At 45.7% G+C, this 14945-nt stretch overlaps 1 protein-coding gene across 6 annotated transcripts in view; it reads left to right on the forward strand.

The window, feature by feature from the left end:
- The window catches only part of TTC7B (tetratricopeptide repeat domain 7B), a 204841-nt gene that overhangs the window by 53074 nt on the left and 136822 nt on the right, over positions 1 to 14945 (forward strand). For 3 of the 6 annotated variants that reach the window (XM_080685190.1, XM_080685192.1, XM_080685194.1), the window contains exons 5-6: positions 3431 to 3552; positions 4462 to 4485. In XM_080685190.1, the coding sequence (XP_080541316.1) occupies positions 3431 to 3552; positions 4462 to 4485 (146 nt within the window). The remainder of the gene's footprint in view (positions 1 to 3430; positions 3553 to 4461; positions 4486 to 14945) is intronic. The other 3 variants (XM_080685191.1, XM_080685193.1, XM_080685195.1) reach the window with 1 other exon arrangement.

The raw sequence follows: 14945 nt of genomic DNA on the forward strand, positions 1-14945 counted from the left end.
AGGATGTGCAGTGACATAGCTGAGGTGTTGGATTCGGAACCGGATTAGACTAAAGTTACTGTGGGCCTTGAATTCAAACCAGATGTCCCGGGACAAGTGCTCAGTGCAGCCGTGAGAAAGGCAGGGCGTGACTCTGGAGGTCCACGTGGCTGTGCTGTTGGCTTTCAAATGTGAGACGACAGGAAAGGACAGAGTCTTCCTGCCCGTCCCCTTTCCCGTCCCTGCCTTTTCACTCAAGCCGCAGCAGCGGGTCACAGTTCAGAGCTTAAGGCAGCATATCTGAGTGAACACTTCCTTCAGAGGAGGTCAGGAAATGACGGGCCAGCCGTGTGCTCGGACTTGGAGGCTGCCGTCTGAGTAGCCGGAGGAGGAGGCTGCAACATCCCTAAAGCTGACTTAGAGAAGTCTGGAAAAGTTTCATTTTAATTTTTATGTATGCTCAGTCAGTCTTTGCCTTCATAATTGTACGGCATTAAAGTATTTTTAACTTGTGTTTTCTCACTCAACATTATATCTGAACCTGGAAGTGTTTTCAAGGTTGTATCATAGTCCATCAGTGGATGGTCGCTGTGGTATCATTAACTTACTGTCGGGTATAGCCTGTGGTTGGGAATAATGCTGCGATGGGAACTTCCTTCAGGCAGCGCTGTCCTTTGCTTCACATGGTTCCTTCCGGGCAAGTCTCCAGAAGTGGGGATATGTTTTAACATTCTCGTTACTACATACTGTGCCCACTTGCTCTCTCCAAGTCAGGCTGAGCTCCGCTCCCTCTGGCAGTGCAAGAGGGGAGTGGCTTTGTGCAATCTTGACAGGCTTGCTGTATAAAAGTTACCTTCCTGATTTGCTAGGTGAAAATGGCCCTTGCAGTTTTAGTTTTTGCATTTCTTTGACTATCAGACAGGTTGAATTATTTTCATCTATTTGTTTACTAGCTGTCTTTTTTTCTTTTTTATTACAACACTAGTGGCCTGGTGCACAGATTTGTGCACATTGAAAGGAAATTAATTAGAAGAAATATTTTGATATCGCTATTTGCCCTTTCTCTATAATAGAAGTGTCAACGAAATTCACAATTGACAATGACAGATTGAAACACACGTGTGCAATTGGCACCAGCGAGGGCTTTATATGTATCACGTATGTGTGAGTCAACGTTTATTATTAAATTGCCAGTGCGTGTCATATGTACTGGCTGGTTGTTCGGTCAAATAGCTGGTTGGTCACATAGCATATATATATATATATAAATTATAAGAAGGTAATATGAAGTATGAAATATGAATGCTGTATCTTAATTTCCTCATCTGTACTGTGAATCAATAGATACTGTATAAAGTTGAAATATGTAGGTAAAAGAATCACCTACTTTCTCTCATCTCTCTCTCTCTTTTCCTGCACATGCGCATGCGCACACACACATACACAAGTACACACACACAATATGAGATATTTAAACTTTAGAGAGACCTCTTATGAACTATGAGGAAAAACAACATTTTTCTTTAAAGTTGAGTGATTACTTTGGTCACACTTCAGTTTCTAATATCAAATTAAAATTAAATGTGATGGTTTAAATTTGAACACACATAGAACACAACCTCAGTTTCTACAAAATGACTTTTAACTTTCTCTCCTGATAACAGAGGTATCTGGACTATTGTTCAATCAATGCTAACTGGTTATTTCTGTGGTAGAATTTTGAAATGATTTTAAATTTTATTTTTGTACTATACTGAATTGGTTTTGCTTTAAAATAATCATGGCATTCTTTGACACTAACAACTATTCTCAAAAGCCCATGAAGGATCATTTTTAAAGGCTTCAGAGTTGAACCTCCACATGGAGATGCCAAGGAAGTAGTTGGATATATGAGTCTGGAATTCAGAGGGAAAGTTTGGATTAGAGATGATAAATTTGGGAGTTGGCAGCATGTCGCTGATTTTTGAAGCTCAGAGGAATGAATGAAGTCATCTTGAGAGAGACTTAAGGGAGAAAGGACAAGTGCTCAGGTCCCCACTGTGTGCATCTCCATCACTGGAGGAAGGGTGGGGGAGGGGCCCGCATTAGACCCAAAAACACCCATGCGTTTTGGAGGTAGGAGGAACACCTACCTCTCAGCACTTGGAGAAGTCGTGAAGCAGCCAGGCAGTTTTGATAAGATGCTGGGATGCAGTTCAAAGTCAGGGGTTGCCCGCTGGATTTCATTCCAGGACATATTGTTCATTTGGGTGCCTCCTCCTTTTCTTTTCCCCAGACCTGGCAAGTTAGAGAACTAGCGGTTGCTTTAACTCCACTTGGAGAATAAGTTCAAGACCTCTAGAATATTTGGGGGTTTGGCTAACATCTGGGTCTTTAAAGAGCTGCTGACTTTCAGTAGATGTGGCCAGTGTGTTTAGAGAGCACTTGTATGGATTTTTTAAAAATACGTTTTTATTGATTTCAGAGAGGAAGGAAGAGGGAGAGAGAGATAGAAACAATGATGAGAGAGAATCATTGATCGGCTGCCTCCTGCACCCCACCCCCTACTAGGGATGGAGCCTGTAACCCGGGCATGTGCCCCGACTGGGAATCAAACTGTGACCTCCTGGTTCATAGGTTGATGCTTAACCACTGAGCAACAGCAGCTGGGCGTATGGATTTTTAAGGAGCCACCAGCAGCTTCTGTTGGATGAGTGCTTTATTTTGCTTGTCAGTTTAAAGAGAGTGGCCTCTGTATACATCACTATGACCCACGCAACTTGTAATCCTGTCTCCTGATTAGTAGGGAGTCTTTTCCTGCAAAGCTAAAAACTTAAGCTTTTAAAAGCCTCCTTATCTGTTGACAAGAGGTCAAGTGCGGGAGACTTGATGCTTAGGTTGTTTTTCTCAACTTGCCCCTTGAGAACAGCCAACTGCTGCTCAGCCCACAGGCCTCACTTTGGTAGCCTGGAGAGTTTGCCCTCCCCAGTTAACTTTCGGCCAGGGCCAGTCACAGCACTTCTCCGCTCTTTCTGGAGCCCATCAAACTCATGGTTGGCTGAAGCTGCATCTGCCAGCCAGTGACCTCAGCCTTTGGTGGGTGATGACTGTTTCTGGCCGTTGCTGGGACCTGCTTCTGTGTCATTCGGCCTCTCTGTCAACATCCTGGCATTCAGCTGAGCCACTCCGGCTCTAATGCTTCTCCTGGCACCAGGCACGCATCAGCGTCCTTCACGCCTCAGCCCCCAGTGCCAGGAGGGCCACACCTGTCCCCAGGTTGCTTGGTTGCCTCCTATCTCACAGTCGTTTTCTCTGTTTTCCTGATTCTGGCACATCTGCACCAGGGCCTTTGCACAGGTGTTTGCAAAAGGACGTTGAGTTTTCCAGTTGTGCACTGCATTTAGCGAGAGGGTTTGAAGGAAGTAGACTTGGATGTGGATCTGATTAGTTTTCCAATTTTCTCCCCTTCTAGGTAATACTTACTAATATTCAAAACAGAAGCCCTAAGCCTGGCCCTGCTCCCCACGATCAAGAACTAGGTTTTTTCCTAGAAACAGGACTTCAGAGAGCCCATGTCCTCTATTTCAAAAATGGGTAAGCCTTCTTTATTTTTTAATCAAGGTCCTCAAGAAGGAGAATAGAAAGCCTTATAACGCTGTCTTCAGTTTAGTTATTATAACAAAACTATTTAAAATATGAACTATAATTGGAATTTTTTTTTTTTAAAAAAAAGAATGAACATAGGCTCTTTTTCCTCTCCTCACCTGGCTCTCTCAGTTTCCCATGAGATTTGAAGGTGGGAGGAGGGGGACGGGGGTTCTTGTGTCAGTCTGGGTCACAAGTGTGGAGCACCAAGCCCAGAGGGGGATCTGATGGGAGCTGTGCTTTATGCTGCCTTCCCAACAGGGGACCGGGACTGCACAGCACCCCTCCCCCCGCCCCCCCGCCCTTTGTTAGGGGAAAAGGTAGTGAACTGGAAACCCTGGCACACAGGATTGTCTTCCTCGGAATGGCTGATCGGTTCAGAGAATTGGATTTGCCAGGTCTCCGACGGTTTTCTTTTTTTAAATATGTCTTTATTGATTTTAGATAGATGAAGCGAGAAGGGAAAAGAAATAGAAATATCGATGAGAGAGAAACATGGATCGCTGACTCCTGCACGCCCCCTACCGGGGATCAAGCCCGCAACCCGGGCATGTGCCCTGACCAGGAATGGAACCCTGATCACCTGGTTTATAGGTCACGGCTCAAACACTGAGCCACACTGGCCAGGCTCAGACAGTTTTTATGAAAGTGAGCGTGGCTGTGATGCTACACAAGAACGTTTTCTACCCGAGCTGCCTTTGAAGAGGGCCTGAGGAAGGTCTGAGAGCCTGAATCTAAGGGAGAGAGCTCTCGAATGCACTTGATGTTTGATTTCCTTTCTGTGTTGCTCTTATGAGAAATGCCATGACTCTGTTCTAAATCTCTTCAGCTGTCCCTTGTTTTGACATTGTGCTGCAGGATAGATGTGCATGAAGACCAACAGTAGGTATCAGTTCCTCTGTAGCTCCTGCTGGGCTGTGCATGGAGGCCCAGAGGCCTGTTCCCTTCCTCTAGGACCGAGTCCCAGCCTCTGGATACATGAACAATGGAGTTGCTCCCTCTTCATTGTTACGAGCTTCAAACCTTGGGGTGCAGCTTGTGGAAGTGGGATTTCATCTCCCTGGTGGCCCAGAGCCACACACATCCAATTCCCATGTGCCTATTCCCCAGATCCTATTAAACTGTGGGCAAGGCCTGCTGTGCTCCGAGGGCCACTGGCTCAGATTGGCATAGTCCACACCACACACCCCAAGGTTTGGAATGGCTTGGTGGCTTTGGCACTACGATGTGCTCAAATTGGATCTCATCTGCCATTGATTGAGATCGTCTGAGCTATGGTGCATGTCCTCTAAGCTGAGTTTTGCTGTTTTACTAGTAGATAGAGGGAGAAGGGAGGGAATGTGGAATTTTTTTTCTAGTGATCTGTTTTTTCTCCGTTTTCACAATAAATGGTGGTCATCACAGAGGACCCCCCAACCAGTCCCCTCCCTCCCTCTAACCTGTGGGCTGTGTGGTGGATACGCAGTTTCCTGGGGGCTCTCAGGGGAGCCACACCCACCCCTTCCATCGAAAATGCTTTGTGTGAGATTGATAAGGGTGGGCTGGGGGACACATTTTCATCTCCGAAGGCTGTTGGTTGAGGAGGAGCAGCAGGGCCCTGGGCTCTGACCTCCTGCCACGAGACACGGCTGCCCACTGAACCCAGCTGAAGAGTAATGAGGATGAGACGTGTGTTATTTATCACTAGATGATGGGTTACATGCCGGGAATTGCGTCCTGGCTCATTTCTCCTTTTACCCAAGTTCAAGGCGATTCCCACTGATGCAGCCAAAGTTAAGGGACTGCTCAACTTGGAAGCCTTTGCTTCTCTTTTCTCGTCCTGCCCTTCTCTCTGGGCTCTGAACACCCATGGTGATGGCACTGGGCCAGCTGCTCCAGTGTCCCAGTGCTGAAGGCTGGGCTGGGCAGCAGTAACAAGGGGTTACTTCTGGGGGAGGTGGAGGTCAAGGCCAGTTTCGAGACCACAAAATAGTCACGGAAGGAGAGAAATCTGCGGGAAGTTTTGGTCAAGCCAAGTGCCATCAGGGTTACCCAGGGCCCAAGGGCCACACCTGGGGGTCATTTATCAGTGGATGCCTGCAGGCAGCATCTCTGAGAGCAGGGGCAGATGGGGCAGCTGCTGTCCCTGAGCCCCGGTGCCTCCCCCGGTTCCACCTCCTGATGTGTCTGCTCCGTGCTTGTCTCGCACCTTTTTTGATTTTCTGCACTTTAAAAACGGGCCTCTGGGGGCATATAATGGACAGGGTCTGACTGATTTTCAGGGATAGGGAAATGCATTAGACAAGAGTTTTGCAATGAGAGACAGAAATTGATAAAGCACATCTTTTTCTTTAAAAATATACTTAAAGATAATTCAGTTTTTTGGTTGTCATCCCCAAGGATTTAATGAGTTAGAGTAATCACTTTTATTCTTTCATAATTCCCAAACCAGTGACCTTGAGTCTCCTTCAGAGAGAACCTGACCCCTGGACCAGTTCCTGGGCCCCTCCTAATCCCTTAGACCCAGGGATGCTTTTATATACCAAGTACTTTCCCTTCACTGTCCTTGCTCCTCATGGTGGCATCCCATTCATGTCCTTTGCCACCTTTGAGGTCGTCAGTATACGTAGCATGGCCCCTGTTCTACACACGGCGACCCGGCTACGGGTTCAGTCGTTTAGCACTGCACCCCTGCGGTCACTCCGTGTGGAGGGGCTTGGTTGAACCCTCAGACAGTGGCTTTGTCCAGCACCTGCCTTCGGTGAGGGAGCACTTGAGCCCTGGTGTGAGACCCGCCCAGGAGATGGTTCCCAGCCTCCGCCGATTGGTGTTTTCTCGCCAACTTTTCCTCATGCCTCATCTGCATGCCAGAGATCACCTGTTTCTCCTTCTTTCCTCTCCTGGTCCCTCTGCTCCCCCGTTTCCTCGCCCTCTCTTCCCTTCCTCTCACCCCCAGACCTCTTTCTGGTTGCTGTCCACCCCAGTGTCCGGGGCAGGGCTGACTTGGAACACACTCACATCTGCTTCACAGCTGTGTCTCTTATCCCTCTGGGTGGCAGCGGCAGGCCTGTTAAGGATGAAAAAAAATCCTGCTCAGGCTCTGCAGAGGGTGAAGTCAGAGCTGTAGCCTCAGAGGACCAGGACGGCTGCCTCCGTGGGTTCTCGCATTGCCTCGCCCACGGCAGGCACTGGGCTCGGGCAGCAAGGGCCCTGGGGCCAGAAGGCCTGGGTTTGGAAGCAGCCCTTCTCCTCACCAGGCATCAGTTTCTTTATCTGCAAAATAGGGCTAATCCCACCTACCTTAGAGCTGTGGCGAGGCACAAATAAGAAAAGGCATGTGAAAACACCGGGAGGCATCAGGCGAACAGCAAGTGGTAAATGGTAATTTCCCATGTTGGTGTTGCCTGCCGACCTTCCCGGGGGACGTGGGACCAGGTGAAGGTCAGGTTGCAGCTGAAGAGGAAGCTCACGGAGCAGGCATCCGTCACTCATTGCACTGCTGAGCCTCACACTACCAGTGTTCAAGGAGCGGCACTTGTCTAGATGGCTGATTTAAGCAGACGCTGCTGACGATGCATAGCAGTTAGCTAGGGTAACGCCTAACAACAGTATTTCAGAGGGGGGCTGACTGGGCTGACGCAGTAACACTGGATGTCATTTGGGCAGGAAAACGACCTTAGCGTGGGGATCCCCTCAGCCTGATAAGAAGAAGAGAAATGTCCACACACACACACACACACACACACACACACACACACACACACACACACCGTGAGTCTTTGCAGCCAGAAATGCCAGAGAAGCTTGGGTCTGGTATGCCACTTACTTCCTGCAAGTCTTGGTCTCAGTGTCACTTCCTCGAGAGGCCTGGCTGAGCACCCCATCTCAGCAGGTGCCCTCTGTTATGTGCTCTCACTGCACACATTCCTTTCCCAGTACTAACTGCAATTTGTAACTCTGTACATTGGTTTACTCGTTTATTATCTGTCTCCTTTACTAGACTATATCCTCCCTGAGAACCTGGGTTATGTTCCTTAAATTCACCAAGGTAGTACCAAGCACAGTTCTTGGCAGGAAGCCACACTCAATCAATACTTGTTGGACGACTGAACAAACCTACTATGTGCCAGGTCCTGTGCTGAGAGGCTTACATACCCTGCAAGGTGTAAGGAGGCCATTCTGCTTGGAGTGAAGGTTTATATAGAAGTCTGTGGGTTTCTTAAGAATTGGTTAGATGGAATGGGGCCAAGGAGAGGATCGGATTTGGAAATGAGGCTATCAAGGATTTGCCATTGAATGTGTTATGTTTGAGATGCCTATGAGACGTATAGCTGAGGGGAATTGTCAACTAGGAAGATGTATGAGCACAGAGGGAAGGTTGGAGCTTGAGTTATAAATCAGGAGTTTCATCACATTGGTCTGGATGAAATCAATGAGGGACAGAGGGTAGAGAGGGAAGCAAAGACTGCCCAGGACCCAGCAATAGTTGGGTGTTGAATAAAGGGGAGGAACTTGTGGAGGCGCTGCCTGAGGTCAGGGGGACGCCGTGAGGGTGTGTCCTGGGAAAGCCTACAGGGGGAGATGTGCCAGGAGAAGGAAGGGACCACGTCTGTGTTGAATGGTGCTGTGATATTAACAAGGGCAAAGACCAAAGCATTGGAGTGGATAACATGGAAGGCATTAGTGACCTCGAATAGACTTTTGGTGGATGGTTTAAGAGCAGACGCCAGATTGGGGAAAGAGAGGAGCAAATGAAACAGGAGGAAGTGGTGGCATTTTGTAGGTTAAGTCATTTTCAATAAATGTTACTTCCTTTTCCATTTTAATTTCTAAGGTAGAGTTCCTGCTGGAGGGATAGGTGGTGGAAGACTAAAAACCAGGTTAAGGAATAGAGAATTTATTCTCCACGTGTGGAGAGGCTAGAGGATCATGAGGCTGGGATACCAGGAAGGGCCAAGAATCAGGTGGTTCATTTGGCAGGAGTCCAATGCCAGCAGTCATCTGTACCATTTCAGTTGGACGTGGCTCATTTTACTTGTTGTTGTTTTTTTGTTTGTTTGTTTTGGCTAGTGGTGACATTCTGAGCTGAGCAGTTGACTGAGAGGAAGATGGGGATGATGGGGGAAGTGTGGAGAGGGAGAGGAAGGGACAGGGAGAGAGTCTGTGTAAGGGGACGACTTCCTTTACTGCAGCAGCCTCAGGAGGGAAGCTCATGGAGCAAGCTGAGCCTTGCAACTGGCCAGCCAGGGCCACCGTGGTGATGCCACATGTCACCCAGGCAGTCGTGTGTCCGGAAGACGTTGATCAGGGTAGCTTACTGTGCTGAGCACTTCACCTTTCCCTACTCAGGAAAATTTTTGTAATAGCTGGAAACCCAGGAGTTCAAATGTATGAGAGCACATGTGATTTAGTCACTGTCCTTTATAGATGAGGAATCCGGTCCAGAGGAATCAATGACATTCAATAGTCATTTGGTAATTTTTTAAAAGGTCTCTATTTGTCCCCTTATGCTTTTAAAAAAATGAACAGTGGCTATTTATTCCCTTTTTTAAAAAATGTTTTTATTGATTTCAGAGAGAGGAAGGGAGAAGGAAAGAGAGAGAAACATCAATGATGAAAGAGAATCATTGATTGGCTGCCCCTTACTGGGGATCGAGCCTGCAACCCAGGCATATACCCCACTGGCAATCAAACCGTGACCTCCTAGTTCATGGGTTGACACTCAACCACAGAGCCACACCAGCCGGGCTCATTCAATAAATTTTTATCAAGAACCTCACTAGGTTACTTCTAGTGCCAAACACTGTTCAAGCGAACAAGTCAGACCAGTCCTTGCCTTTATGGGGTTGACATCTTGGTTGGAGAAATAGTCAATAAACAAGGCAATATGGTTTCCTCAGGGTCACACCACTGGTGGGTGGCGGAGCTGGGACCTGCACACCCACTGACACCCAGTTCGAGTTCTAACCACTCAGACCACATTGCCCACACTCAGTACTCTCTTCTTCACAATGGAGTACTAAGTAGCACAGCTCCAAGAAGTGCATTCCACTTAGAAAATAAGAACTTTTAAAAGCCAGTCCAGATGTAATCATTTATGTCATAAAAAGTGTCAGCGAATTTTCTCTGGTTTGTTTAAGTGTATATTGGTCTGGCTCATCCCTTAATGCCACCAAAACTTTAGCATGGAAACAAAGGAATCTTTGTCAATGTCAATCATGGATCTCCAAGGCCACTTCCAGAGTGAGCCATGGGGGACAGGTGATAGCTTTCAGTGCACTTCGTAAGTGCCAGCACTTAATGAGTGTCAGGAGTCCTGTGCCACCTGGAAGCTTTGTCAGTGTTCCGTTAGGTGGGTGGCTCCGTGATGGTCTGTCCTTGGCTTCAGCAGAAGCACGGGGAGGTCGTTCTAGGCTCCCAAAGTGCAGGGGGTGGGCTGGGCGGGGCGGGCAACTGTGTACTCCACTGTGTGCTCCCTACCGGAAGTTCAGTTTCCTGTAGCAAATAGTTGACCCCCTTTACCCACTTCGATGCCCCTCAGGGTCATTTTTTAACATAAGCAATGTTGCCTGGTAACATAATTGACATTTTATCTTTATTAGGTTGCCAGGGAAACAGAATTGGAAAGTTAACCTAAGGTCAAATTCTCAAGCCGAAGAGGAAAGGAATTTCTTAACCCTTTGCCCACATTGTATTTTTTCCTGATATAACTTGTTTACTGTCTGTCTCCAATCACTGGACTATAAGTTCCACTGGGGTAGGAATTTTGTCTGTTTTATTTGGGGAGGGATCTGTATCTTGAGCAGTGACTGGTGTACAGTTGGACATGAATGAATGAATGAATGAATGAATGAACGAACGAACGAACGAACGAACGATCAAACGAACGAACTTATTTTCAGCTGAGATGGCTGTGGCTCACAGATGCCTAGCAGTGTGTTTTCTTTAAACGTACTTAATGCAACATACATGTATTGGAAGCTAGATATGTTTATTGAACACTGTGCTAGGTCCTGGGGATATAAGGATGAACAGAACCACCTGGACTGGCTTCATGGGACCTGCTGCCCTGCTTGCTGCTTCTCGGTGGAAAAGAGGGGAATGTCACTGACCATCTAGGTCTTCCTGCGTATGATGTCCTTCTGTGGAAAGAGGGTGAAGGGGGCCAGGTGTCAAATGATTTCCTTGATCTCAGGAACAAATAGCTTTTCTGGGTCATAGGGACCTCTGTTTTGTGCTCTGTCTCTGAGATTGGGGGGAGGGGGTATGTACAGTGATGGTGGCTTTATTACGAGAAACTCCTTACGCAGGCCCTGGCAGACTCGTTCACGTCTAGAAGCTCCTAGCATGGCAGCATTTCGGTGCTCTACTTCAGTGTACCACATACACATCTGGATGGGATTCCGGAGTTCCCACCACAGGAAAGAGAATTATTGTCTTCTGTGGGTTAGTTGTTTGAGAACATTTGCTCCCAGGGCCTCCCAGACCCACATTAAAAAAAAAAAATGTGACTCTTCGAGTTGAACCCTTCATGGGCTGAATGAAATTGGACACAGAAGCACAGGAGAGTGTTTTAGCGTGGCCTCTGTAGGCAGCCCCTCAAGGGCAGGCCATTGAAAGACACATATGTGTTGGGAAAGAGGAATTTACATCCTGTCTGGACAGAAGGAAGCCAGACTCGCCCTCTCTGACTGTTGGGAGCTTTCTTGGTAATTTGGTGATGTCTGTGCCGCCGAGCAGGCCATTCTGTCGCTGCCCAGGAGGGAGCGTGGGAAAGTGCGTAGCATCCTTATTCTGGCTCATGGTTAACTACTTCTTCCCTCCCCTGGTTTAGGTGTCAAATGCATTAATATTTTACATGAGGAAAGGGTGGGAGTGGAGGCCCCAGCTTTTTTTACTTCCTACCTATTTCTTTTTAAATCATTGTTTTTCTCTCCTTTTTTTTTTTCTTTTTTGCAGAGGTATTTTTAGTTAACTCTTAGAGAGATGGAGCTAAAGCCCAGAAAATGACTGAGACATCTTTGGAGAATTTCTTACTTTTTTTTTTTTTTTAGGAAACACTAGAACCTTCTATTGAAAATGAGAGGGGCCATACATTTTCTTACAAATACCTGCCTTTGTATTTGTGTAGCAACGTCTGCCATCGATCTGTACACCAATAAGGAAATCTGTGATAAAAATGTATGTTCTCGTAGCAAAGTCCTGCATTAAATTACAAGATTTTTAAAAATTAATGAATTCTTTTTTTCAATTGATGTTTGGATTTTCCACCTTCTCTACTTTAGGTTTGAATTTTGACTTCTTATTCACAAGTGACTGATGCTAATTCCCTAGGCCCAGCACTGACACACTGTAGCTCTCTCCTGCTGCTCGCTCTGCTGCCAGGTGCTGGGTTGGTGGGCGTGGTAGCTGTTCTCCTTCGAATCTGGCAGAAAAGCATCAGAAGCAGCCATTTCTTCATGTTGTAAACAAGCCACTAAAATATCAGAACGAACCCAATGCTCTGTTTCTTCCAAAAAATACCCAGAAAAACATTAGCCAGACTTGGTAAAACTCTGAATACAGATTTTTTTTCAAAAAAGATGCAGTTTTATTGCTTTCCAAGTACATTTTGAGCTAGTTAAGGAGAAAAACAATTGCCTACTCAATTCCACAAATGTTCATTGAGAGTCTGCTAGGGGCCAGTCACTAGGGTGTGCTCTGGAGGCACGAGATGAATACCAATGTTCTTTGAGCTCATGGGGAAGACAAGGGTGTCAACAGTAAGTGTAACACCTGGTGAAAAGCACCAGCCTGAAGGATGGGAGGGGGAAGGAGAAGGAGGGGAGGAAGGAGGAAGAAGCTGCTTGCCTGGGTGAGTTCACGTTTTTTAGAATTGACATTTGAACTTGGTCTTTGAGGGAGGGGTAAGATTTCCCCTTGTTAGGGAGGACTGGGGGACAGGAGGCAGTCATGGTCGAATGCTAGGTCTCCCAGACCAGATACACGTTATAAGCTCTTGAGAGCAGCGTAGTGTAGTGGTCCAAGAGCACTGGCTCTGGATCCAGCTGCCCAGGTTTGAACCTTACGTTTACTGTGACATTGGCGAGTTATTTAACCTCTCCGTGTTTCAGTTTTCTCTCTTGTAAACTGGGGATAATAATAGAACCTACTTCATAGTGTTGTTAGTGGATTAAGTGACTTAGTAATTATAGTGTGTTTGGATGGTGTCTGGCACATAGTAAGCATTATACATGGGCTTGACAAGTAAGTGAAGGGTTTGTCAGCTCCCTGATGGAAAGGTAAGAATTGGCAACTGAAATCTGGGAAGATGATAACAACGTGGTGGCATTTGGATCTTCTCATATATCCACATAAAAAAGACACAGTAACCAGATAGGAAAACCACAACCCATGAACAACATTTACAGCAAAACTCGATGACAGGGTATGCTCATGAATCCCTAAGGACAGGCTGAGGGGGACAAATTACCAACAGCTACAGGCCAGCATGTAATTTGCATTTGTGTGGGTGCGAGCAGAAGGAAGCGATGGGACATCTGATGGACCAGAGAACAGGAGACCCTAAAATAGCCAACAAGTATTTATTGGAGAGCGCCTCTAGCCAATTTGAGATTAGCAGCTGAAAATGGGAAGTAAGGTCTGTGGGGCGGGAGCAGCCTGGCCCTTCTGACCCAGTAGAGCTCTTTTCTGGGACTGGGCCCCACAGCGAGGGGAAACTGCTGAGAGTGGAATGAAAATTGACCGAGAAGAGACAAAAGAAGGAAAAGGTAGCCATAAAAATGGGGAAAGGAGCAATAGCCAGGAATTATCAGAAAGCAAGCTGATATATATTTTAGCAGCTTTATTCAGGTATACTTTCTATAGCAAAAATGTTATAAATATATAGTTTAATTGTTTTTTAATATATATACTGATTTCAGAGAGGAAGGGAGAGGAAGAGTGAGATAGAAACATCAATGATGAGAGAGAATCATTGATTGGCTGCCTCCTGCCCGCCCCCCACAGGAGATTGAGCCCACAACCTGTACATGTGCCCTGACTGGGAATCGAACCATGACCTCCCGGTTCACAGATTGACGCTCAAACACTGAGCCACACCAGCTGGGCTACAGTTTAATAGTTTTAAATAAATTTATACAGCGGTGCAATCATCTGCACAATTCAGCTTTACAACATTTCCATCACCCTAAAGAGTTCTTCAAGCCTATTGCAATCAGTCCCCACTCCCACCCCCAATGCCAGGCAACCACTTATCTATTATTTGTCTCTATAGATTGGCCTTTTCTAAAAATTTTACATAAATGGAATCATAGAATATCTAGTAGTCCTTTATGTCTTTTTTTTTTTTGGTGTCAGGAGTGGGATCTGAGTCCTTTATGTCTTGCATCTTCAAGTTAGTATAATGTTTTGGAGGTTCACCCACATTGTAGCCTGTACCCAGAGGCCCCTCCTTTTTTTAGTTATTCCGTTGTATGGATATGCTATATTTTGTTTGTCCATTCACCAATTGATGAGCATTCGGATTATTTCTACTTTGGGGCTCTTATGAATAATGCTGCTATGAACATTTGCATACAAATTTTTCCACAGACATATGTTTTCATTTCCCTTGGATAGATTCATGGGAATGGAATGGATGGGTCATCTGACAAGTTCATGTTTAACTTTTTAAGAAACTGCCAAACTGTTTTTCCAAAGTGGCTGCACCACATTACATTTCTACCGGCCGTATCGGAGAGTCCCAGTTTCTTTCCATTCTCTTCAGCTCTTGGTATTGCCAGCTTTTCACTTAGAGCTAGTCTAGTGGGGTTTTAGCTTTAATTTGCATTTCCCTAATGATTAATGTTGTTCAGCAGCTTCTCATGTCCCTGTTATCTATTCTTACATGTTCTGTGGTGAAATATCTGTTTGACTATTTTGCCCTGTTTTCCTTCGGGTTGTCATTATCAGGATACAAGTTCTTCATCAGATATAGCATTTGTAAATATTTTCTGCCAGTCTGTGGCTTGTATTCATTTTTAATGATGTCATTTAAAGAGGAAAAGTTAATTGTAATGAAATTCAATTTTTCAGTTTTTTTTATTTATGGATTATCTTTTTGGTGTCATATCTAAGATATTTTCACCTAACCTAAAACCACGAAGATTTTCTCCTATGTTTTATTTTACAAGTCTTATAGTTTTCACTTTTACATGTAGGTCTTTGATCTATTTTGATTTAATATGCGTGTGGTATGGGATAATGGTCTGAGTTAAATTTTTTGGGATCTGAATATCCATTTATCTAAGCACCATTTGTTGAAAAGTCTTCTTTCCTATTAAATTGCCTTGACATGTTAGTAAAAAATTAACTAATTGAAC

Source organism: Plecotus auritus (genome assembly GCF_963455305.1).
Source record: "Plecotus auritus genome assembly, chromosome: 1".
Taxonomy (NCBI): domain Eukaryota; kingdom Metazoa; phylum Chordata; class Mammalia; order Chiroptera; family Vespertilionidae; genus Plecotus; species Plecotus auritus.